The sequence below is a fragment of the Salmo salar genome, chromosome ssa07 (genome assembly GCF_905237065.1).
Source record: "Salmo salar chromosome ssa07, Ssal_v3.1, whole genome shotgun sequence".
Classification (NCBI taxonomy): Eukaryota; Metazoa; Chordata; class Actinopteri; order Salmoniformes; family Salmonidae; genus Salmo; species Salmo salar.
In genome coordinates, this window is record NC_059448.1 from 7,429,603 (window position 1) to 7,455,831 (window position 26,229).

General features: G+C 40.4%; 1 protein-coding gene across 1 annotated transcript; it reads right to left on the reverse strand.

Annotated features, from left to right (window-relative positions):
* Positions 1-15,034: 15,034 nt before the first annotated feature.
* cd68 (CD68 molecule) lies at positions 15,035-22,625 on the reverse strand. Its single transcript, NM_001165385.1, is given in 6 exon segments — positions 15,035-17,081; positions 17,453-17,638; positions 18,669-18,738; positions 19,992-20,108; positions 20,486-20,988; positions 22,452-22,625. Coding segments are annotated over 6 exon segments (1,068 nt in total). The 5' UTR covers positions 22,501-22,625; the 3' UTR covers positions 15,035-16,938.
* Between the last annotated feature and the right edge of the window lie 3,604 nt (positions 22,626-26,229).

Genomic DNA, 26,229 nt, shown 5'->3' on the forward strand with positions numbered 1-26,229 from the left:
CATATTTGTTTTATCCAGTTGGGTAAACACTACAAACAGCCTACCCAACCGCTCAGAGACATCTGCAGGGTCCTAAAGCACACCAGTGCCTCGTTTTGTATCAAATTCCAATGATAAAACTGGGTGGGACAAAAAAAATGCAATTTCAGAAAGTGGGAGGGACATGTCCCTCGCATACCTGTGAAAGTTGTACCCTGGTGGGCAGAACTAGCAAGGAGGGTGGCACAGCCAAGTAAGAGCTAGCGAGATCCTATTGGCGTGTTCTAGCATGTATTTGCATATTTCCCGTTAGGGAACGCCTACTATGTGATGTGTGTGATAACTCTATTCACCCTTGCACTCCTAATCTACTCAAGGATTCAATTAACCTAATTAACTGATGAGCAGTCAATTAGATGTTTTGATGCAGGGTTGGAACGAAACCCCGCATCTTAATTCCTATTTTTTGCCCTGTAGCTATTCAGGACCAGGGTTGGTGGCCACTGCTGTACAGCTTTACTATATACCAACACTAGATTTAGGAGGCATCTATCTGTCCCCTCCTCCTCCACTTCCTTCTGATTCTGTTTCTTGGCCTTGATGCTGCCAAAGTCCACAGGGATGTACAGCAGCGGCTGAAGGCCTTGCTCAACAATCCATATTGTACTCCTGCTTCAGCCAGCGGGCGGTGTGGGGGAGGTGGCTAAACGGCGCCACCCCGCAGCATGTTGCACACCACATGCCAGTGAAGTGGAGGCTGGCCACCCAGACCATGTTGCACACCACATGCCAGTGAAGTGGAGGCTGGCCACCCAGAGCATGTTGCACACCACATGCCAGTGAAGTGGAGGCTGGCCACCCAGAGCATGTTGCACACCACATGCCAGTGAACTGGAGGCTGGCCACCGGGAAGGAGTGGGCATGCTGGGAATGTTAACTCTGTGTTAGCTGAAAATCACTCGTTCCATGTTGTTACAGAAGACACAGCAAGGAAAAACTAGAACAAATCTTAGCTATCTTCGCTTTTTCAATAACCTCATGAATTTATTTACCATACTAATAAAACTAGTTGTTTTTTCCCCCCAGGTTGAGGATATGCATATTAGGGTAGCCAACTCAGACAGGGAGCCTATGGCCCTGGTTATTTCTTCATTTCTCTTATCCAATCGGTCGGCAACACTGACTTAAACAGAGATGAGTACAAACTCTCCCAGAGTGATCTGAGTGATATGTTGAGAGGAAATATCCACAAGGTCAGAATTCCTATAGGATACATGCAGAACATTTTAATGGTTCATTTTAAACTTTATTAAATCATGTCAGTTAATTAATTTAGAACCAATTCTTAATTGAATCAGTAGTTTATTAAAATAGCCTAGGCTTATTCTGTAGGGAGTTTATGTAGATTTAGTTTGGTTTCTTGTGGGTTGGGGTGATCAATTAGCCTTTTAAAAATGATAAACTTGGATTAGCTAACACAACGTGCCATTGGAACACAGGAGTGATGGTTGCTGATAATGGGCCTCTGTACGCCTATATAGATATTCGATTAAAAAAAAATCTGCTGTTTCCAGCTACAATAGTCATTTACAACATTAACAATGTCTACACTGTATTTCTGATCAATTCGATGTTATTTTAATGGAGAAAAATTTGCTTTTCTTTCAAAAACAAGAACATTTCTAAGTGACCCCAAACTTTTGAACGGTAGTGTATATATATACTTTTTTTTTTTCCCCCCCGCGGGAGGCCTTTTTCCTTTTGGTAGGCCGTCATTTTAAATAATAATTTGTTCTTAACTGACTTATAACATATGCCTATAGTAACTGATAATGCAGATCTATTTGGTATCTGGTCAAATACCTGATCAAACAGGCCAGGCATCTCATCTAGATACACCATATAGTGTGAGGACAGGCCAGGCATCTCATCTAGACACACCATACAGGATGAGGACAGGCCAGGCATCTCATCTAGACACACCATACAGGATGAGGACAGGCCAGGCATCTCATCTAGACACACCATACAGGATGAGGACAGGCCAGGCATCTCATCTAGACACACCATACAGGATGAGGACAGGCCAGGCATCTCATCTAGACACACCATACAGGATGAGGACAGGCCAGGCATCTCATCTAGACACACCATACAGGATGAGGACAGGCCAGGCATCTCATCTAGACACACCATACAGGATGAGGACAGGCCAGGCATCTCATCTAGACACACCATACAGGATGAGGACAGGCCAGGCATTTCATCTAGACACACCATATAAGGTAAGGACAGGCCAGGCATCTCATCTAGACACACCATATACAGTGAAAACAGGCCAGTCAACTTACTGTATCTAGACACACCACACCAGACAAAGCTGAAACCGGGACCTGGTCAAGCCTGTTTTTTAAAATCCAACCAAACTTAGCTTTTCCAGCAAGGCTAATGTCTATTCTTTATGTTATATTTCTATGTTGACACTGACATTTGTGGCAGCCGGGGAGCAACAGTTGACCACCTTGCAGCAGGAGGCAGCCAGCGTGACAGAGATAGAGACGAGAGGAACTCAGCAAAGAAGTGCACAGTCAAATCTTATTGACAAAGATCATGACATTGTGTGTAAAATATAATGTAACATGTAATAGAACGTTCTCAGCCCTCTGTCAACATCACCAGTGTGGACATCCCCTTCCTGGAAAAACCTGGGCAATTTACCTGAAAAGTGATGTGTATATTTGTTAGATACTACTGCACTGTTAGAGCTAGGAACACAAGCATTTCACTACACCCGCAATTACAAATATGTGACCAATAAAATGTGATTTTATTTTATTTATAATTCCTTTTGGAATCCAGCCAGAGTTAGGATATCCAACCGTTTACATTGTGACTTGTGTATTTCGTTTTTTGGGGGGGGATTTAAAAATCCCTAAAAAACGTAATGTAACATGTAATACAACATTCTCAGCCTTCTATAGACATGTTCTTCTTCCATCTGTATTTACATATCATTTACATATCCAATCACATTGACATACTGTCTGTACATACTCACCATGAGTGAATGTCACCTTTTGAAAAGACCAGTGCCATTGTGATGTGTGACTTCCCAGCTGAAATCAGGGAAGTAGTAGGGTTTTTAAAACGTTTGACACTGAAAGGACCAAGTTGAACACTAACGCTACACAGTCCCCTACCTGCATCCCCAGACAGGCCTTCAGCTGCAATGATGTGAGAGGAGAGGAGACGAGGAAAGGAGAGGAGAGGACAGGAGACGAGACGAGACGAGAGGAAGAGATGTGTGGGAACTCCCACTCTATCCTGATTCCGTTGATGAGAAAGACACAGAGAGCTGATGTGGAAAACTTTGTGTCACGTTCGTCATAATAATGATCGGACCGAGGCGCAGCGTGAGTAGCGTTCCACATAATTTATTAGAAAGTGAAACTTTAGAAAAATATAAAACAAATAAAGAATAAATGAACCGTGACTAACAATGCAACTACACATAAACAATATCCCATAACCCACAAGTTAAAAAAACAAGCTACTTAAGTATGATCCCCAATTAGAGACAACAATTACCAGCTGCCTCTAATTGGGAATCATACAAATCACCCAAACATAGAAAAACTAAACTAGAAACCCCACATAGAAAATAATAACTAGAAAAAAACCCAGTCACGCCCTGACCTACTCTATCATAGAAAATAAGAGCTTTCTATGGTCAGGACGTGACACATTGAGAGCAATCTGAGTTATCAGGTGAGGAGAGGAACATATAGATATTATAATACATTATGTAGGATAACATTTAATGATTTTATCGAATAGACCTACACTTTTCTCAGGATTTCTTCCATATGCACAACTGGTATTAGTCCTAGGCCACATAATGTACAATTTCTTGATTTAAGTTATGCTGTGTATTGATTAATTAACTATTGATTAGGCATGTGTACACCCAACGCCAAGGGTTCAGACTCCAGAAACATATTTTTATGGTGAGGGTTCCTCTGAAACGTCACTGCGACAAGGGAACCTTCTGGCCTGTGTGCGGCTAGATGGATCTGTCCCTGTCTCCAGGGCTATCCTCTTCCTCTGAAACGTCACTGCGACAAGGGAACCTTGTGGCCTGTGTGCGGCTAGATGGATCTGCCCCTGTCTCCAGGGCTATCCTCTTCCTCTGAAACGTCACTGCGACAAGGGAACCTTCTGGCCTGTGTGCGGCTAGATGGATCTGCCCCTGTCTCCAGGGTTACCCTCTTCCTCTGAAATAGCATTTGAAGTTAAAGGGACAATCTGCAGTTGCTACATACATTTTTTGACTTTCAAATAAATTATACACTGCTCAAAAAAATAAAGGGAACACTTAAACAACACAATGTAACTCCAAGTCAATCACACTTCTGTGAAATCAAACTGTCCACTTAGGAAGCAACACTGATTGACAATACATTTCACATGCTGTTGTGCAAATGGAATAGACAACAGGTGGAAATTATAGGCAATTAGCAAGACACCCCCAATAAAGGAGTGGTTCGGCAGGTGGTGACCACAGACCACTTCTCAGTTCTTATGCTTCCTGGCTGATGTTTTGGTCACTTTTGAATGCTGGCGGTGCTTTCACTCTAGTGGTAGCATGAGGCGGAGTCTACAACCCACACAAGTGGCTCAGGTAGTGCAGCTCATCCAGGATGGCACATCAATGCGAGCTGTGGCAAGAAGGTTTGCTGTGTCTGTCAGCATAGTGTCCAGAGCATGGAGGCGTACCAGGAGACAGGCCAGTACATCAGGAGACATGGAGGAGGCCGTAGGAGGGCAACAACCCAGCAGCAGGACCGCTACCTCCGCCTTTGTGCAAGGAAGAGCAGGAGGAGCACTGCCAGAGCCCTGCAAAATGACCTCCAGCAGGCCACAAATGTGCATGTGTCTGCTCAAACGGTCAGAATCAGACTCCATGAGGGTGGTATGAGGGCCCGACGTCCACAGGTGGGGGTTGTGCTTACAGCCCAACACCGTGCAGGACATTTGGCATTTGCCAGAGAACACCAAGATTGGCAAATTCGCCACTGGCGCCCTGTGCTCTTCACAGATGAAAGCAGGTTCACACTGAGCACATGTGACAGACGTGACAGAGTCTGGAGACGCCGTGGAGAACGTTCTGCTGCCTACAACATCCTCCAGCATGACCGGTTTGGCGGTGGGTCAGTCATGGTGTGGGGTGGCATTTCTTTGGGGGGCCGCACAGCCCTCCATGTGCTCGCCAGAGGTAGCCTGACTGCCATTAGGTACCGAGATGAGATCCTCAGACCCCTTGTGAGACCATTTGCTGGTGCGGTTGGCCCTGGGTTCCTCCTAATGCAAGACAATGCTAGACCTCATGTGGCTGGAGTGTGTCAGCAGTTCCTGCAAGAGGAAGGCATTGATGCTATGGACTGGCCCGCCCGTTCCCCAGACCTGAATCCAATTGAGCACATCTGGGACATCATGTCTCGCTCCATCCACCAACGCCACGTTGCACCACAGACTGTTCAGGAGTTGGCGGATGCTTTAGTCCAGGTCTGAGAGGAGATCCCTCAGGAGACCATCCGCCACCTCATCAGGAGCATGCCCAGGCGTTGTAGGGAGGTCATACAGGAACGTGGAGGCCACACACACTACTGAGCCTCATTTTGACTTGTTTTAAGGACATTACATCAAAGTTGGATCAGCCTGTAGTGTGTTTTTCCACTTTAATTTTGAGTGTGACTCCAAATCCAGACCTCCATGGGTTGATAAATTGGATTTCCATTGATTATTTTTGTGTGATTTTGTTGTCAGCACATTGAACTATGTAAAGAAAAAAATATTTAATAAGATTATTTCATTTATTCAGATCTAGGATGTGTTATTTTAGTGTTCCCTTTATTTTTTGGAGCAGTATATATACCCATATATTCTTGAAAAATATAATTTATAAATATACATTTTCTTTCATTTTAAACTGCCAAAGTGCTGTATTGTGGGACATGTTATTGTTTAAATCAAACCAATTGAATATGAGAGTAAATACAGCCAAATATATTGATAAAAGCCACCTTGTCCGAGAGATTTACATGGTTATCAAAACGTCACACCACAGTAAGCCTACACGAAACAAAACCCCCATTTGAAGTGTTTCGAAAATCCCCTTTGGGAAAAATGAATTGTGTAAAAAACGATTGGAACCATTTCCTTGTTTAACAGCTAGGTTTTATGAGTATTATGACACCTCCACTGTGGACTCTATACATCAAGGACTTCTCTGACAGACTGCAATAGAAGAGAGCGGAGCTGGTCCCTGCTTATGACGGAGGTTAGGGCATGGGGTGAATACGCTGTCATCAGCTATGATCGACTTGTTGTGAGGCCCAGGAATGATGAGGAATCACAGAGATTGGAGAGATCATGAGTCCATCTCAACAATGATCATAATAACATGACTCTGTATTCTGACGGACTATCTCATTCTCAGTGAATGTATCAGTCACTTCATTTCATCATGACTGATGTCCACAGCATCAACTATTTATCTCGTCTGACAAATCGCTGCCTATCTCTTCCCAGTAATGATATGGTTGATCATTCATTTTAAACAATCTATGTGTATTGAGCCATTTTCCATTTAATCATCTCAGTGACGAAGAGCTTGGTACAGCACTGTCTGAAACATCTAGCTGGACTATAATGCCCAATGCTACACATTCCATTTACCAATTTGAGAGTGATTTGATGAGAGGAAAATGTGATCCTGACATAAATTGCTTTTCTTGGATAAAGTATTTTGTCTAATTTTAAGTATTATCCTGAGAAAGATTTAATTTCTGACGTCAACCAGAAAAATAAATTTAGACATGCTGCCTTATCTGTCTTGCATATACATGTTTGATCATCTTATCCTTGGATTATCTGGAATTAATTAAAAAAATATATACATTCTTGGAGTTACAGAGACATGGCTGCATAAAGATAATGTAGAGCTCTACCATATTGAAAACTATAATCATGTTTGCAGGTGTAGAGAAGGCCAAACCGGTGGATGTCTCTTTGATGACGACATAGATTCTCCAGACAACAAAAAAAACAATCTTCAATATCAATCCTTTGAGAGTATTCTATGTTTGTGAAAACCAGTGATAACCAAAATCATTGGGTGAATTTACAGACCTAACTATAACAGAAAACAATTCAACCTCCGCTTGGCAGACACACTTGCTATAGGAAATAGGGAGGTAAAGAACTATTATATCATGGGAGACTTTAATATTAATATCATAAACTCTGCCAATCATAATATTACTCATGTGTTTTTGGATACCATGTATTCACATTGTTTTTATCCTGTAATTTTCAAACCAGCTAGAATGACAGAAAACTCAGCAACTTTGATTTATAAACATATTTACACATTTTTCATAAGGAAACACTTTCTGGTATCCTTTGCATCAATATTTCTGATCTTCTTCCCATATTGCTAATGACATTGATGTCAGAGAGGAGACAGTTTAATGACTGTTACAGGTTTTGATTTTTTGCTTTATATTTTGAGGTTGGACGTTAGCACGTTGGCCTGCACCGATTGGTGTCACCTCGTTAGTCAGAATGTGTAACACCTGGGCTGGTTTGTCATCTCGTTAGTCAGAAGGCGTTTCACCTGTGTTGGCCCAGGTGATATTTAAGTGTGGCTGGCCCAGTGCTCCAGTTAGCTTGAGAGATGTGGAGGGTTAACACCTTAAATTGGCCCTCCCTATTTGTAAAAAAGAAGAAGAAAAAAAAGCTGTCCTTTATATGATCTTCCTTGTTTTTGTTTTGTTCCACCTTTTGGGTTTATTCCTTATTCTAAAATTAATTGAATTGTTTTCCCCCCTCATCAATCTACACACAACAGGTTTTTATAAATGTTTGCTTATTTATATATTTTTTAAAAGAACATAAATATCACATTTACATAAGTATTCAGACCCTTTACTCAGTACTTTGTTGAAGAACCTTTGGCAGCGATTACAGCCTCGAGTCTTCTTGGGTATGACGCTACAAGCTTGGCACACCTGTATTTAGGGAGTTTCTCCCATTGTTCTCTGCAGATCCTCTCAAGGATCAGGTTGGATGTGGAGCGTCGCTGCACAGCTATTTACTCAGTACTCTGTACGCCCAGTGTTTTAGTGGAATATCCAGATCCTACAACCTTGGCTTCCCTGAAAAAAATGTCAACTAGTAAAGTACAGCCTAAAGAAGAGAAAGGCTGATCAATGGTATTATTAAATCCCTTTCTTTCAATAACAAATTATTCAAAAAGTATCTCTCAAAACCCATTCCATATAACCATGAGAGACTCAAAACATACAGAAACAAATTCTACTAGATATTGTTTGCTGATGATACAAGTGTGTTGCACTCTCACAGAGATCTCAATTACCTTATTAATGTTGTTAATGCTGAACTGTGTCATTTCTCAAAGTGGTTTAAGATTAACAAATTGTCACTGAATCAAAAAAAAAATGTTTTTTTATTACTTGGTACAAAGTACAGACTATATAGCTAGGGGTCCATATTGATGATATACCTGTACAACTCACGTTCTTGGTGTTTTGATTGATGATGAATTGTCATGGAAACCACACATAAAGACAATAACCTCGAAGATGGCCAAAAATATAGAGATACTTGGCAGAGGCACTGTTCTCAGTCTCTACTACACAGTGACCTTCTCATTCATCAGTTACTGTAACATTATACGGACCAGCACACAACATGCCAAACTACTATCAATCTATCACCTGCAGAAACGCTCTGTAAGGGTCTCTAAAATCTACCGGTTTTAGAGCCCATTCAGCACCACTGTTCAAACAAATTAGGACTTATGAATATTTATCTAATTAATTATCTAATATCTAAAATCATAATCTAGATGGGGTCTATCATGGACCTTTTTTATGTATGCCACTCAGTTAATCAAAGGGAATGTTTCAGGTTTTAAATGTAAAGTTTTGTAAAAGGGAGGCATACTTTTGAATGTAAATGTCAATTTGTGTTTTCAATTTCTTGTCTATTTGTCTCAAGTCTTTTGTTAACCATTATTTGATGTTACACACTGTTGATGCGACTCCGGGATGCTGGCCTTCTAGGCAGAGTTCCTCTGTCCAGTGTCTGTGTTCTTTTGCCCATCTTAATCTTTTTTTTTTATTGGCCAGTCTGAGATATGGCTTTTTCTTTGCAACTCTGCCTAGAAGGCCAGCATCCCGGAGTCGCCTCTTCACTATTGACGTTGAGACTGGTGTTTTGCGAGTCCTATTTAATGAAGCTGCCAGTTGAGGACTTGTGAGGCATCTGTTTCTCAAACTAGACACTCTAATGTACTTGTCCTCTTGCTCAGTTGTGCACCGGGGCCTCCCACTCCTCGCGTTGTACGAGATCTTCAGTTTCTTGGCAATTTCTCACAGGGATTAGACGTCACTTCTCAAAACAAGAATAGACTGACAAGTTTCAGAAGAAAGTCCGTTTCTGGACGTTTTGAGCCTGTAATCAAACACACAAATGCTGATGCTCCAGATACTCAACTAGTCTAAAGAAGGCCCGTTTTATTGCTTCTTTAATCAGCAAAACAGTTTTCAGCTGTGCTAACATAATTGCAAAAGGGTTTTCTAATGATCAATTAACCTTTTAAAATGATAAACTTGGATTAGCTAACACAATGTGCCATTGGAACACATGAGTGATGTTTGCTGATAATGGGCCTCTGTACTCCTATGTAGATATTCCATTAAAAATCAGCCAGTGTCTGTCAGTGTCTACACTGTATTTCTAATCAATTCGATTATATTGTTATTTAAATGGACAACAAATGTGCTTTTCTTTCAAAACAAGGACATTTCTAAGTGACCCCAAATTTTTGAACGGTAGTGTAGAATCAGATGACCTACACCTGCCAATCATAAGGAGGAAAAATGTAATACAAATATATGACTCTGTGGCAAATTGTATTATAAGGGATTGCATTTGGGATCAGAAAGCACATTGAACAAGTTCTGACTCATCTAAACATTAGGGAACATTACTGTTCTATGTTGCCACAGTTACAGGTTCCTAATGTTGATTATGGCCTATATTACTAAGTTTAATTTAGGAGAAAGGTATTTTGATTTGTTTACATGTGCCATGTATCATCTTGAAAAAAGGTTGACAAATGAAAACATCCCAAATAAAGTTAATTTACTTTGTAAATGTGGTTTAGGAGTTTATTTTGAGTATTGAATCTGGCAAAACACTAAAGATATAAGGGCTTTTAATTCAGGCATTCAAGTTATTTGGAATACATTAATAGTGGCAATGTCTTATTGTATAAACACTGATATAGTTATTGATGTTCATCGTATTCTCCCATCATGTAGATCAGGGATGGACCACTCACTGGCTGCCTGCGACCCCCCCTCTTTTGAAGGCCCGCGGATCAATTTCCACCCTTTTTGTAACGAAACTCTGCAAGGGTCTCAACTTATTGTTTCGAGTTTGAATAGTATAATACACAAGACGCAATTTTGAAATTCGGTTGTGAATCAGCAGTTTTTCTCTTGTTATGTCAGTCACAGATAGTCAGTCAATTAGTCCATGTCAGCTAACATTTTTTAGATTTGCAAAGTTAGTTTAGCGGCCAGCTATCTAAACTTGTTATCAACTGCGGCCCCTCATGATGAGTTCAGATTTGTTGTTGCCCATCCCACCATGTAACCTATGACACAACACACAGATCAATATCATAGGGCAACCTGGTCTCAGCGAAACCATTGGCCATGATATGTTACTTTGTTAGGTTACATTACATTGGCCTAACAATATAACAGCAGTCGTACAATATAAAACTAATTGTAGGACATATATTATCCTAATATCCTCTGGGACGACAGGAAGCCTAGTGGTTAGAGTGTTGGGCCAGTAACCGAAAGGTTGCTAGATTGAATCCCTGAGCTGACAAGGTAAAAATCTGTCTTTCTGCCCCTGAACAAGGCAGTTAACCCACTGTTCCTAAGCTGTCATTGTAAATAAGAATTTGTTCTTAACTGACTTGCCTTGTTAAATAAAGGTTAAACATTTGTTTTCAATATGTCTTAATCGCACCAGTTTGCTATTACAGTGAAATAATACAATGCTAAAGTATGAGGAGAGTGCACAATTATGCACTTGAAAATGTATTAATAAACCAATTAGTTACATTTGGGCAGTCTTGATACAATATCTTGAACAGATATGCAATTGTTCATTGGATCAGTCTAAAACTTCATACATAAACTGCTAAATTGCACCTGGGCTAGAATAATACATTATGGCCTTTCTCTTGCATTTCAAAGATGATGAATAATAAAAAAAAATGTAAAACATGTTTTTTTTCATTGTATTATCTTTTACCATATCTAATGTGTTGTATTCTCCTACATTAATTTCACATTTCCACAAACTTCAAAGTGTTTCCTTTCAAATGGTATCAAGAATTTGCATATCCTTGCTTCAGGTCCTGAGCTACAGACAGTTAGATTTGGGAATGTCATTTTAGGCGATCCTTAATTAAGAGTTTTAAAATTAGGGGGAAGGATTTACCTAACATGTTAAATAGTTGCAAAGTAGCTTAAGTTGTCCATGATGAGATTGAAACACTGCAACCAGGGGTGAAAGTAAGGCAGTACGGCAAAATAAATAGCAGGGGTACGCTGTACAGGTAAAACATGAAGCTTTCGCAATAATTCAAAACAATATGTCCAGAGAACTGTAGGTTATTACACCACTATTACTCATTACTGCATGTCAGGGGCATGAACAAATCGGCTGGTACAGCCTACGCTCCAAAATGAGCTGTGGTTCAACGAGAACATAGCCATTTTGCCAAGATGTGTAGCCGAGACGAGCGGGGACACCAGTGGATGCACATATTCTGGCCTAATGACAATCGACAAATGTCATTAGACTTTTGTTTTAACGGATGTCTCGTTCCATTCACCACTGTTTGGAGGCTGGAAATGGGTTGTGAGTGGATGAACGTGTGCGGGTAGCCTAGTAAAGGAGCCCTTTGAAGCGATTGTTTGACAAGTACTTGCACACATAGGTCCCGTACCGGGAATAAATCAATTCTACTTTCCCCCTCTGCACGCAACTTTGGGGTTGTTAGATGTTCGAGTTAATAAGTAGTTTGTGAAGTTGCTAATTAGGTAAAATGCTAAAGTTGTCAGTGATGAGATTCGTGTCATTCGCCCTGCCATCCAACCCAACCAACCACCCTCCTTTCATTTTGGCGTTAAGTAACCTATTGTCTTATGTAACCATCCTAAACGTAACATATCATATCATCATTCGAGTGTCCCAGATATACATTTACTATGTTATGTCTAGTAATGTAATCTTATGTAAAGTAACACATCATACTAAATGGATTGGTGTGGATTTCAGTCAAATATAATACGTTTTGCTCTGAGACCATGCTGTGCAAACTGGTCTTTAGGTATTTCCATGACTAGCTAATCAATCCAGTTGTTAGCAGAAAGATCGGAAGTTCGCCTATTATATGTTTAGCATTTCTTCATAGAAAGTATTTTGTTGGTCAAGGGTTTCTCGTAAGGTAACATAGTCCTCCTCAGATCAATGCTGGGCGACGACATAGTGATGATAGGAATGGAATACATGTTATCTCACATATGTTGCAATCACACATACACACAGTAGCCTACCTTTTTTTTACAGTATTATCTGGGGGAAAAAACAACACTGTAGTAAAGTCTGCAAAATCACTACGGTTTTTTAAGTATAGTAAATACCAGAGAATTCAATTTGTATACTTTTTTGCATTTATTTAACTAGGCAAGTCAGTTAAGAACAAATTCTTATTTACAATGATGGCCTACCCCGGACGACCCTGGACCAATTGTGTGCGGCCCTACGGGACTCGCAATCACAGCCTGGATTCAAACCAGGGACTGTAGTGACGCCTCTTACACTGAGATGTGGTGCCTTAGACCGCTGCGCCACTCGGGAGTATATACCCTGACAATTCCCCTCCCCCATATTACAGTATATACCCTGACCATTCCCCTCCCCCATATCTCAATTTGTTCAGTAAATACCCTTACCATTCCCCTCCCCCATATCTCAATATGTACAGTATATACCCTGACATTTCCCTCCCCCATATTACAGTATATACCCTGACCATTCCCCTCCCCCATATCTCAATTTGTTCAGTAAATACCCTTACCATTCCCCTCCCCCATATCTCAATATGTACAGTATATACCCTTACCATTCCTCTCCCCCATATCTCAATATGTACAGTAAATACCCTTACCATTCCCCTCCCCCATATCTCAATTTGTTCAGTATATACCCTTACCATTCCTCTCCCCCATATCTCAATATGTACAGTATATACCCTTACCATTCCTCTCCCCCATATCTCAATATGTACAGTATATACCCTGACCATTCCCCTCCCCCATATCTCAATATGTACAGTATATACCCTTACCATTCCCCTCCCCATATCTCAATATGTACAGTATATACCCTGACCATTCCCCTCCCCCATATCTCAATTTGTTCAGTAAATACCCTTACCATTCCCCTCCCCCATATCTCAATATGTACAGTATATACCCTTACCATTTCCCTCCCCCATATTACAGTATATACCCTTACCATTCCCCTCCCCCATATCTCAATATGTACAGTATATACCCTTACCATTCCCCTCCCCCATATCTCAATATGTACAGTAAATACCCTTACCATTCCCCTCCCCCATATCTCAATATGTACAGTAAATACCCTTACCATTCCTCTCCCCCATATCTCAATTTGTACAGTATATACCCTTACCATTCCTCTCCCCCATATCTCAATTTGTACAGTAAATACCCTTACCATTCCTCTCCCCCATATCTCAATTTGTTCAGTATATACCCTGACAATTCCCCTCCCCATATTACAGTAAATACCCTTACCATTCCCCTCCCACATATCTAAATTTGTACAGTGTAAGAAGTGATGGGGAGTCAAACATTTAATAGGGAACACACAAAGAACAAGACAGCAACAGCGTCAGAACATGTGTGAGGGGTATAGTTAGTTAGTTGATGTGTGAGGGGTATAGTTAGTCATCAACTAACTAACTGTACCCCTCACACACCAATTAACCATCTCATCTAGACACACCATATACAGTGAAAACAGGCCAGTCAACTTACTGTATCTAGACACACCATAGAGGACCAATATTTGTGGGTCTTCAGACAAAGCTGAAACCAGGACCTGGTCAAGCCTGTTTTTTAAACTCCAACCAAACTTAGCTTTTCCAGCAAGGCTATTCTATTCTATTCTTTATGTTATATTTCTATGTTGACACTGACATTTGTAACCATAACATGTAACCATAACATGAAGTAACATATCATACCAAATGGAGTGTTATGGAGTGTTTTGGTAAAATATAATACGTTTTTCGCTGAGACCAGGTTGCCCTATGATATTGATCTGTGTGTTGTGTCATAGGTTACATGGTGGGATGGGCAACAACAAATCTAAACTCATCATGAGGGGCCGCAGTTGATAACAAGTTTAGATAGCTGGCCGCTAAACTAACTTTGCAAATCTAAAAAATGTTAGCTGACATGGACTAATTGACTGACTATCTGTGACTGACATAACAAGAGAAAAACTGCTGATTCACAACCGAATTTCAAAATTGCGTCTTGTGTATTCTACTATTCAAACTCGAAACAATAAGTTGAGACCCTTGCAGAGTTTCGTTACAAAAAGGGTGGAAATTGATCCGCGGGCCTTCAAAAGAGGGGGGGTCGCAGGCAGCCAGTGAGTGGTCCATCCCTGATCTACATGATGGGAGAATACGATGAACATCAATAACTATATCAGTGTTTATACAATAAGACATTGCCACTATTAATGTATTCCAAATAACTTGAATGCCTGAATTAAAAGCCCTTATATCTTTAGTGTTTTGCCAGATTCAATACTCAAAATAAACTCCAAAACCACATTTACAAATTAATACAACTTTATTTGGGATGTTTTCATTTTCAACCTTTTTTCAAGATGATACATGGCACATAATAGCATATAAACAAATCTAAATAATTTTTTCCTAAATTAAACTCAAAGAATAGTAATATAGGCCATAATCAACATTAGGAACCTGTAACTGTGGGAACATAGAACAGTAATGTTCCCTGATGTTTAGATGAGTCAGAACTTGTTCAATGTGCTTTCTGATCCCAAATGCAATCCCTTATAATACAATTTGCCCCAGAGTCATAAGTTTGTATTCCTTTTTTCCTCCTTATGATAGGCAGGTTTAGGTTATCTGATTCTACATCTGTGGTTAAAGGCAACTTCTACCTCAAGCTATCTGACCACTGTCAAAGTTGACAAGATAAACAATCAGTGGCCCTGCAATTTTTTATGGTTGTCACATTTGACTAATAAAATGTTCTCAAACATGTTTACATACCAAATTATTACCACATCATAAGGGAAAGAGTGTGTAATAGCAAATAATGGTTAACAAAAGACTTGAGACAAATAGACAAGAAATTGAAAACACAAATTGACATTTACATTCAAAAGTATGCCTCCCTTTTACAAAACTTTACATTTAAAACCTGAAACATTCCCTTTGATTAACTGAGTGGAATACATAAAAAAAAAGGCCCATGATAACCTCATCTAGATTACGATTCAGAAATCAAATAGCCTGATAGGCCGTTCTAAAGGGTTGAGGGCAGTGGTACAAACACAAAGAAATTAATAATAAGAAAAAAAATATCAAGACAGCAAAGGCTCAAAATCCAGCTATAGTGGAAAGCACATTGTGAAATACCGCACTGAATGTTTCTGAAATAAAAGGTAACACAAATACAGACACAATAGTTGATGGTTTGTCGAGCACTGGATGTCACAGTAGCACTGGATGTCACAGTAGCACTGGATGTCACAGTAGCACTGGATGTCACAGTAGCACTGGATGTCACAGTAGCACTGGATGTCACAGTAGCACTGGATGTCACAGTAGCACTGGATGTCACAGTAGCACTGGATGTCACAGTACCACTGGATGTCACAGTAGCACTGGATGTCACAGTAGCACTGGATGTCACAGTAGCACTGGATGTCACAGTAGCACTGGATATCACAGTAGCACTGGATGTCACAGTAGCACTGGATGTCACAGTAGCACTGGATATCACAGTAGCACTGGATGTCACAGTCACACTGGATGTCACAGTAGCACTGGATGTCACAGTAGCACTGGATGTCACAGTAGCACTAGATATCACAGTAGCACTGGATATCACAGTCGCACTGGATATCACAGTAGCACTGGATATCACAGTAGCACTGGATGTCACAGTCGCACTGGATGTCACAGTAGCACTGGATGTCACAGTCACACTGGATATCACAGTAGCACTGGATGTCACAGTAGCACTGGATGTCACAGTCGCACTGGATGTCACAGTAGCACTGGATGTCACAGTAGCACTGGATGTCACAGTAGCACTGGATATCACAGTAGCACTGGATGTCACAGTAGCACTGGATGTCACAGTAGCACTGGATATCACAGTAGCACAAATGACACAATCTAAAGTGTTCAGAAGCCAAAGAGTTCAGAGTGAGTATAGTCAAAGTCAGTATATTTTAATCCTAGTATCTGATCCAATACATTTTATCCACCTCAATTAATGAATGTACAAATCAACTAAAATGGAACTGCCGGTCTACAACGCTGAAATATTCCCTCATCTTATCCATATAGTTAGTTTGTGTGTGAGCAGTTGGGGTTACAGCAGTGTTAACAGTTAACAGAAAGTGACAAAAACACGATGGGTGGATTGAGACTGTGAGCTGATACAGTGTGCCCTTTGACCCCAGATTGGCTCTTTAGAGGGACTGGTAGCCATCTGATCTTTTTCGCCTGCTCAGGAGATAGGCCACCACCACGATGATGATGAGGATAAGGAGGACAATCCCCACAGCAATGGCCACGCGGTAGTCAGCAGGTCTGTCGGCGGGGCAGGGGTCAGCTGGAACACAGACAAAAATGGGTTTAGGGTCAGAGCTAAGGCTGGATGGAATCTGCAGGGGGACATTTTCGCATTCACTATCTATGCGCATGTTAGTCTACATATCTAATCTAGACAACTGAAGCTATTAATAAATTGTATTTGGTTTGGATTGGTTTGATTTGTCTGGATTGGTTTGGATCGGTTTGGTGAATCAACCACTGAGGACCAGGGAGGAACAATGACATGACCAGATGAAACATGTTTGTTTTGTTTTTGTAGTAACCTAAAACCTGTAAACACATACTGTCAATGCAAAATGTCAGAGTACATTTAACAGGTTTGCCCTGAAGTTTAGTATGTTCAACGTTGCAATGTAATGGGATACATACATGTGCCGAAGTCCCATTCCTTGGTGAGGTTGAAGGCCTGCATCCTGTCCTGGGTGACATCCAGATAGAGCCCGTTTCCCATGAAAACTGATTCGCTCTTGCAGGAGTAGGAGTGGCCAACCTTAGCGAGGAAGAGATCCAGTGACCCATTTTTGGCGACGTAGGGTGGAGATATTTTGCCGTTCTCTGCAGCATAAAAACAAACACCAATTAAACATCACCACCACAAATGTATCATTTTTGTCTCCGACCACAGGGAAGTGTTGGTGAAAAAACATTAAGACTTGTTCGTCTACATGGCATTAAAAGGTGTTTGTTTATTCTGGGAACAGGTGCACTACTGTAAATTCCATATTCAAAGATAAGGCCTTGTTTCAATCATATGATGCAGACACACATACAGATGTTGGATATTAATTTGAGCCAGTGTTTGCTTCAGCAGGAAAATAATCCTGCAGCAATGTTGCTACATGGTGGGATGGGCAACAACAAATCTAAACTCATCATGAGGGGCTGCAGTTGATAACAAGTTTAGATAGCTGGCCGCTAAACTAACTTTGCAAATCTAAAAAATGTTAGCTGACATGGACTAATTGACTGACTATCTGTGACTGACATAACAAGAGAAAAACTGCTGACGCGAAACCGAATTTCAAAATTGCGTCTTGTGTATTCTACTATTCAAACTCGAAACAATAAGTTGAGATGCTGCAGCAACAGGAAATGTGAATTCTTATGTGGATTATAATTAATGGACATTTTTGTAGGGGTTGATACATTTTTCTTTAGGGCAAATCAAGTATGAAATTTCAAAGTGGAAATTACAAACGGTAGAAGCATTTTTAAAACTCCACTACAAGTTTGCATTTCCTGCTGTGCAGGAAAATGATCAGTAACAAAAGAGTGATCAAATGAAGATCCTACATCTGTAGATGTGTTGGTGCTTGGTTGTTAAGCAAAGCCGTGTTAATATTTACCCTTATATTACACAATCTCTTCCAGAGACTGACATATCAATGCAAAACGAGCAACTGATGTGGGCCTATGAAAAAGTCCAAAGTGTCAACCACGACAGGAACTTTGGTGGCGAACACATTTACTGCATGAATTGCACTGACTAGGGCTAATACGGTCATCGTTCTATAATATGTCGTCCACTGCACTGACAGACAGGTTGGAATAAGAATCTCTGTGACCAGATGGCATATAACTTTACCTCCAGATGTTAACGGGTAGGAAAGATGGAAAGAAACAGTGTCGACATAGACAGCGTTTTGGGTGGTGTTCTGAAAGAGACAAGAGAAAGATTTATTTTTCACACACACACACACACACACACACACACACACACACACACACAAAGGAATCACCTCATCAAAAGTTTGTATTGTGTCACAATGGCATTAAAGCAATGTTTACTCTACCATAATATATTTTATGACTCTCCTAGTAACATCAACGCTAAAACAATATGACAATATCATGATTTCACAGTACCACTAGACAGTAGCTAGAGAAATTACCACGTTGCAATCTAACCCAGTCCACTAATTCCTCACTTTTTCCACACAAGGTTGCTAAAGTTTCCCTGCCACCCTAGTTCCCCTTTACAAGCCAATGTTCTCTTTTGAACACAGTCAAACAATTTTGCAATTGATCATAACTGTGTAGATTAAAATATATTTTTTATTTAACCTTTATTTAACTAGGCAAGTCAGTTAAGAACAAATTCTTATTTACAATGATGGCCTACCCCGGCCAAACCCTCTCCCTAACCCTAACCCCGGCCAAACCCTCTCCCTAACCCGGATGACGCTGGGCCAATTCAAATCAAATCAAATTGTATTTGTCACATGAGCCGAATACAACAGGTAGACTTTTCAGTGAAATGCTTATTGTGTGCCGACCTATGGGACACCCGATCACGGCCGGTTTTGATACAGCCCAGGATAGTTACTGTGGAGCTTGATACACAGGATGTCAAAGTGATGTGAAAAGGTGACCTTTATCTAAGGTCAGGACCATGTGACCTGACTAGGAAAAACTTGGGACCATATGTGGCATATAGAGATATAGGGCCCGGAGTTTGTCCAGGTCCGGGTCCCAATGCAAGGAAAACATCCTGGCCCTTTGATCCAATACTTTTTTTTAAAAACACTGGCACATGTGGTATAACCTCATTTTCATGCATGTCTTGTCTCCCCACACACAAATAACCATTATTCAACATTTTACAAACAGTGTTCGATTAATCATTATAGATCTCCATAAATGTAATAAAGGGTCAACAAACAGCAGGCTAATCTCTACACATGTTGTAAACCCGGGTCATATTCATCAAGGATCACAGTAGCAAAAAAAAAAGAACAAGTTTTCCAACAGAAAGCAAAAAATGAACGATTCTTATTGGACAAGTTCAGGTATTCTCTCTCTGTTTCAGTACATTTTCTTCTGTTTGGTGCCTAATGAATAATACCCTGTGGTGGTTGTTCTTTTTCTCAGTGGATAGTGATGATAGGAGTATCGAAGCCTTTCTTACCTTATTAAAAATGAAGGTGATGAAGCCCTCCTTGAACTTGAGGGTTAAGTTGGCCGTGGATTTCTCACAACCCCCTTCAACCTTTGTCATCACTGGTTGAACGATGAATACTCCTGTCTGGAAAATGAACAGATGACATTAGTTGTACGTACACATGTCATACAAACACAATGACGTAATGTTGAGGAAACAGAACATTAAAACACAGAGATAGCTTATGGCCTACCACGTGTCAATAAGATGGAGGATGGTAAAAATATTCTGGATCTACAAAACATCAACTGAAAGAGTTGGTAAATCAGTGGCTCAATACATGTAATAAACGTGTAATAACTATGGTGACACAGGGAATTTTCCCCTGTTTTGACAGCCTCGTATGATGCACTCTCATGGGCAACGCACTTTCAGTAAGTCTTATTTGGCCCCAATTTGACCGTCAAATAATCAGCCAAGGTGCTCTTGGTGTTTGTCATGAGGCTCACACGGTGCTGTACCTTTCCAGTGTCTTCCACTCTGATCTGTAGGGCCAGCTGAGCCATCAGACACAGACCCTTCCCCGACTTGAGAGTGTAGTTTCCCACGGTCAGGTTAGCAGCAGGGGTGGGCTCCGGTTTTGGAGCGGGAGTAGTGATGGGAGCATGTGTGGTGGGGAGGGCAGCTGTGGTAGCATTGGCTGTTGTGGCATTGGCTGTTGTGGGGGCAGCTGTGGTGGCATTTGCTGTTGTGGGGGCAGCTGTGGTGGCATTTGCTGTTGTAGGGGCAGCTGTGGTGGCATTTGCTGTTGTGGGGGCAGCTGTGGTGCTGTGGGATGCAGTCGTAGTGGGAGTAGGTGTTGTAGTAGGAGCTGCTGTGGTGGCATTAGTCTGGGCTTCTGTGGTGGTTAATGCAGTCTCAGTTGTAGTAGAGGCAGTGTTGGACGTGGCGTCAAACTCAGAGGGGGGGAAGACAGTTGCAGACGGTTTGGATCTTTTGGTGTCCTCTTGAGAAGATGCCAGCGCTTCATGGGGAGAAAGAACCAATAGTTAAACTTTATTCTTGTTTGCCAATTAGATATTCTCCAGCATTATCATTAGATATAAATCAAATCATTTGAATTGAGGATTCCATAAACCAGGACGAATGGTGAAGTAACTTTTTTAAATCTTGATTTGGAGAATTAGGTGTTGGCTTAAGTCCAAAACACCCTGCTCTAAAATACATGTGACTACAATCTTAGAAAAATTTTGCTATGTAGAACCTAAACAGGTTCTTCAGCTGTCCCCATAGGATAACCCTTTGAAGAACCTTTTTGGTTCCAGGTATCACCCTTTCGGTTGCAGGTAGAACCTTGCGGGGTTCTACCTGGAACCCAAAAGGGTTCTACAAAGAGGACAGCTGATGAACCGTTTTGGAACCGTTTTTTCTAAGCATGTAGTCTGAAACATGAAACCTGCAACTTGGTATGGGTTTATCAGGAAGTGCAGAATAAAATATTTCAATGCTTTCAGTTTAGGCTGCAACAACAACCTTGTCTTAATGCCGCATTCACGTGCTATAATACATTTGGGGGAGGGACAGAATTAGTATTCATGCATTCTGGTATGATGTTAGCCATATATGTATTACTTTTAATCAACTTTATCGTTCACCTTTTATTATTTGATTGGCTAAATATATACCGCGTTCGATTTGTAGTCGGAACTGTAAGAAACCCGGAAATGTCAGACTTGCTAACTGGTTGTAGTTATACACGTGCCGCGTTCAACCAGCTAGCATGTCGGAAATTTCCGAGTTTCCTCGTTCCCGACTACAACTTGAACGTGGTATATATTTAGCCAATCAAATAATAAAAGGTGAACGATAAAGTTGATTAAAACTAATACATATATAGATAACATCATACCAGAATGCATGAATAGTAATTCTGTCCCTCCCCCATATGTATTATTATATATAGCATATATATATATATATATATATATATATATTTTTTTTTTTAACCTTCTGTGAAATCTCTGTCCTAACGCGGCCGTAACAGAACGATCATCAGAATGAATAAAAAAAAGCTAATCAGAATGAACATTTCGTGATGATTTATTAGACAACAAATCGAAACTCACATGACCATACTTCAACTAACTCGTGGAAAACAAAACACATAGGCTACTACTCCGTAACGTGATTAGGGGTATGGAAAATACATGGAAAGAAATAGGCTATTATATTCATGTAATATAATGATCAGAAATAACACATGGTTATTGATTTGCAGGGAATTTAACATCAGAGAAAAGAAAGCTTTTTCAACCTCTGAAACAGAAAAATAGGTGGATCCCTTTTTACATAATCAAAATGATCTAAAACCATATCATGACATTTTGGGGAATATTTTAGAGTTTTTAACCTGAAAACATTCAGTTTGAGATGAGCAGCAGATTGACCAACAAATCTATTCTATTGAGGAAAATCGGGGGAACTTACCTGAGACAATAGCGCAGAGTATAAACACGAACAGAATGACCTTCTTCATTTTGACTGATTCTATTATTCGCCTTTCAAACTAATATAATAGCCTACAATGTGTCTGACTCAAACTCTTTATCCCGGAGATGTAGACTAGCCAGACAAACGACTCCAGCAAAATGGAGAAATGTGTTGATCAGCAGCTGCGTAATGCGAAGGAAACGAAACTAAACCAACAAGTTCGAGGAAGTTGGAACTATTCCACAGTCACTGCACAGACAGACCACGAGCGTTGAGGTTGAGGTAGATATTGCTCAATAAACTGATAGGGTCCGTGCTAACCGGAAACCATGGGACGTCCCTACTCCCATTGAAGTTGAAATGTAAAATGGTTAAGGTGCGGGTTCGGGTAGGGGTTACATTTAGGGTTAGGGTTAGGGGGAGGGACGTCCCAAGGATCCCAGATAGCACTGATCAAACTGATAGTAGGAATAGGATATGAAGCAGAAAGTAAGAAAACGAAAGTTGGGCTAACTTTATACCTATTTATTTTAATTATGATAAGAACAAACTGTCCTTGACTCGTGTTTTGATGAAAACGATGTGACATTGAGTTCTGCATTTGGATTGCGTTATGTTAGACAGAAACAAATCTATACTTTCGGGGACTTCAATAGGCATTAGGTTTGGAAAGTCTCAACCACAAATCATGCAATGGTCTTGAGTTTTACAGCTGCTGGGGTCAAAATCATGTGACAAAAAAAAAACAGGAAATAAGTCACACCTCTAAATGGCGCGCACACACACGCACAGAGAGAGAGAGGGGGGAGGGAGAAAGTAGTGTAGAAAACTACCAAAAAACTATGAGGCAACTACAAATGAATCAAACTGCATACAACCATTGAAATTTCTAAGTTTGACATATTTTTTTACTACACTGATTCCACAATTGAACGTGAGTATGTCATAAATCTCTTTATTTTATTAGGAAAATGTTTCATACACAAATCAAAATTTATGAAGAAAAAGCCCCTTTTCTTAATTTTTTTAAATCTGATGTGGAAAACTATTTAGAGTCTTTAAAACGTATACAAAATAAAATGTCAAAAAAATGTATTCGCTATATATCTGTATTTGATTTGATATAATGTGGAATAGTTTTTTTTCTTTTTTTCTCCCAATTCTTTGGAATCCCTCTGGCTGTTATGTTTATGTGTTGCATGTTACTGTTAATTAAAAAATAAAAATAAAACAACTACAAATGAAATCCCTTTTGGACAACTTCCTGGAGAAAACATTTCACTGTAATAGTGAAGGTGTAAACTTGGCAGTAGAAAGTCTAAACAGTATATTTGACCTTTCAACTTCTCTACCAAATCTAAAAATGTAGAGCAGACAACCTAAGAAAATTAAAAACATTGAAAAACGGTTTGATGAAGAATCCAAAAACCTAAGAAAGAAATTGAGAAACCAATCCAACCAAAAACATAGAAACCCAGAAAACCTGAGCCTTCACTAAAGTGAATCACTTCAACAATACATAAATACACTATTAGAAAAAAATGAATACCACCTCAGAAGTCAGCTCAATGTAATTGAAGAATCCATAGAAACACACTAAACAAACAAAGACACAAAGAGTTATCTATCCAAAACAGAGATGTATGGATAAACAAATTCTCCAATCTTTTTGGCTCTATAACAAAGGACTAACAGCTAAAACATATACATGATCAATTACAAATCTTAGAATCAGCTATTAAAGACTACCAGAACCCACTGGATTCTCCAATGACATTGACATACATTACAAATACACTGCAAATACAAACCCTCCAACCCAAAAAGGCCTGTGGTGTTGATGGTATCCCAAATGAAATTATAAAATATGCAGACCACAATATCCAATTCGCTATACTTAAACTCTTTAACATCATCCTCAGCTCTGGCATCTTCCCCAATATTTGGAACGAAGGATCACCCCAATCCACAAAAGTGGAGACAAATTTTACCCCAATGACTACGGTTGGATATGCGTCAACAGCAACCTTTGGAAAATCCTGAGCAAATGTCAAATTGGCTTTTTACCAAATTACCATATGACAGACCACGTAGTCACTCTGCACACCCTAATTGACAAACAAACAAAACAAATCAAAGTCAATGTCTTCTCATGCTTTGTTGATTTCAAAAAAGCTTTTGACTCAATTTGGCATAAGGGTCTTCTATACAAATTGATGGAAAGCGGTGTTGGGGTGGAAATATACGACATAAAATCCATGTACGACAATTGTGCAGTTAAAATTGTAAAAAAAAACACAAACATTTCTTTCCATAGGGCTGTGGGGTGAGACAGGGACGCAGCTTGAGCCCGATCCTCTTCAACATATACAGGGCATTCGGCAAGTATTCAGACCACTTCCCCTTTTCCACATTTTGTTATGATACAGCCTTATTCTAAAATGTATTACATATTTTTCCCCCTCATTAATCTATACACCATACCCCATAATGACAAAGGGAAAATTTACTCAAAATAAAAACACAGAAATACCTTATTTACAGAAGTATTCAGACCCTTTGCTATGAGATTTGAAATTGGGATCAGGTGCATCCTGTTTCCATTGATCATCCTTTAGATGTTTCTACAACTTGATTGGAGTCCACCTGTTGTAAAGTCAATTGATTGGACATGATTTGGAAAGGCACACACCTGTCTATATAAGGTCCCACAGTTGACAGTACATGTCAGAGCAAAAACCAAGCAATGAGGTCGAAGGAATTGTCCGTAGAGCTCAGAGACAGGATTGTGTTGACACACAGATCTAGGGAAAGGTACCAAAAAAATTCTGCAGCATTGAAGGTCTTAAGAACACAGTGGCCTCCATCATTCTTAAATGGAAGAAGTTTGGAACTACCAAGACTCTTCCTAGAGCTGGCTGCCTGTCCAAACTGAGCAATTGGGGGAGAAGGGCCTTGGTCAGGGAGGTGACCAAGAACCCAAATGGTCACTCTGACTGAGCTCCAGAGTTCCTCTGTGGAGATGGGAGAACCTTCCAGAAGGACAACCATCTCTGCAGCACCAATCAATGGCCAGACGGAAGCTACTCCTGAGTAAAAGGCACATGACAGCCTGATTGGAGTTTGCCAAAAAGCATCTAAAGGACTCTCATACCATGAGAAACAAGATTCTCTGGTCTGATAAAACCAAGATTAAACTCTTTGGCCTGAATGCCAAGCGTCAAGTCTGGAGAAAACCTGGAACCATCCCTACAGTGAAGCATGGTGGTGGCAGCATCATGCTTTGGGGATGTTTTTCAACTGCAGGGACTGGGAGACTAGTCAGGATCGAGGGAAAGATAAACGGAGCAAAGTACAGAGAGATCCTTAATGAAAACCTGCTCCAGAATGCTCAGGACCTCAGACTGGGACGAAGGTTCACCTTCTAACAGGACAACAACCGTAAGCACACAGCCAAGACAAAGGAGAAATGGCTTCGGGACAAGTCTCTGAATGTTCTTGAGTGGCCCAGCCAGAGCCCAGATTTTAACCCGATCGAACATCTCTGGAGAGACCTGAAAATAGCTGTGCAGCGACGCTCCCCATCCAACCTGACAGAGCTTGAGAGGATCTGCAGATAAGAATGGGAGAAACTCCCCAAATACAGGTGTGCCAAGCTTTTAACGTCTTACCCAAGAAGACTTGAAGCTGTAATCACTGCCAAAGGTGCTTCAACAAAGTACTGAGTAAAGGGTCTGAATACTGACGTAAATGTGATATTTTGAAAACCTGTTTT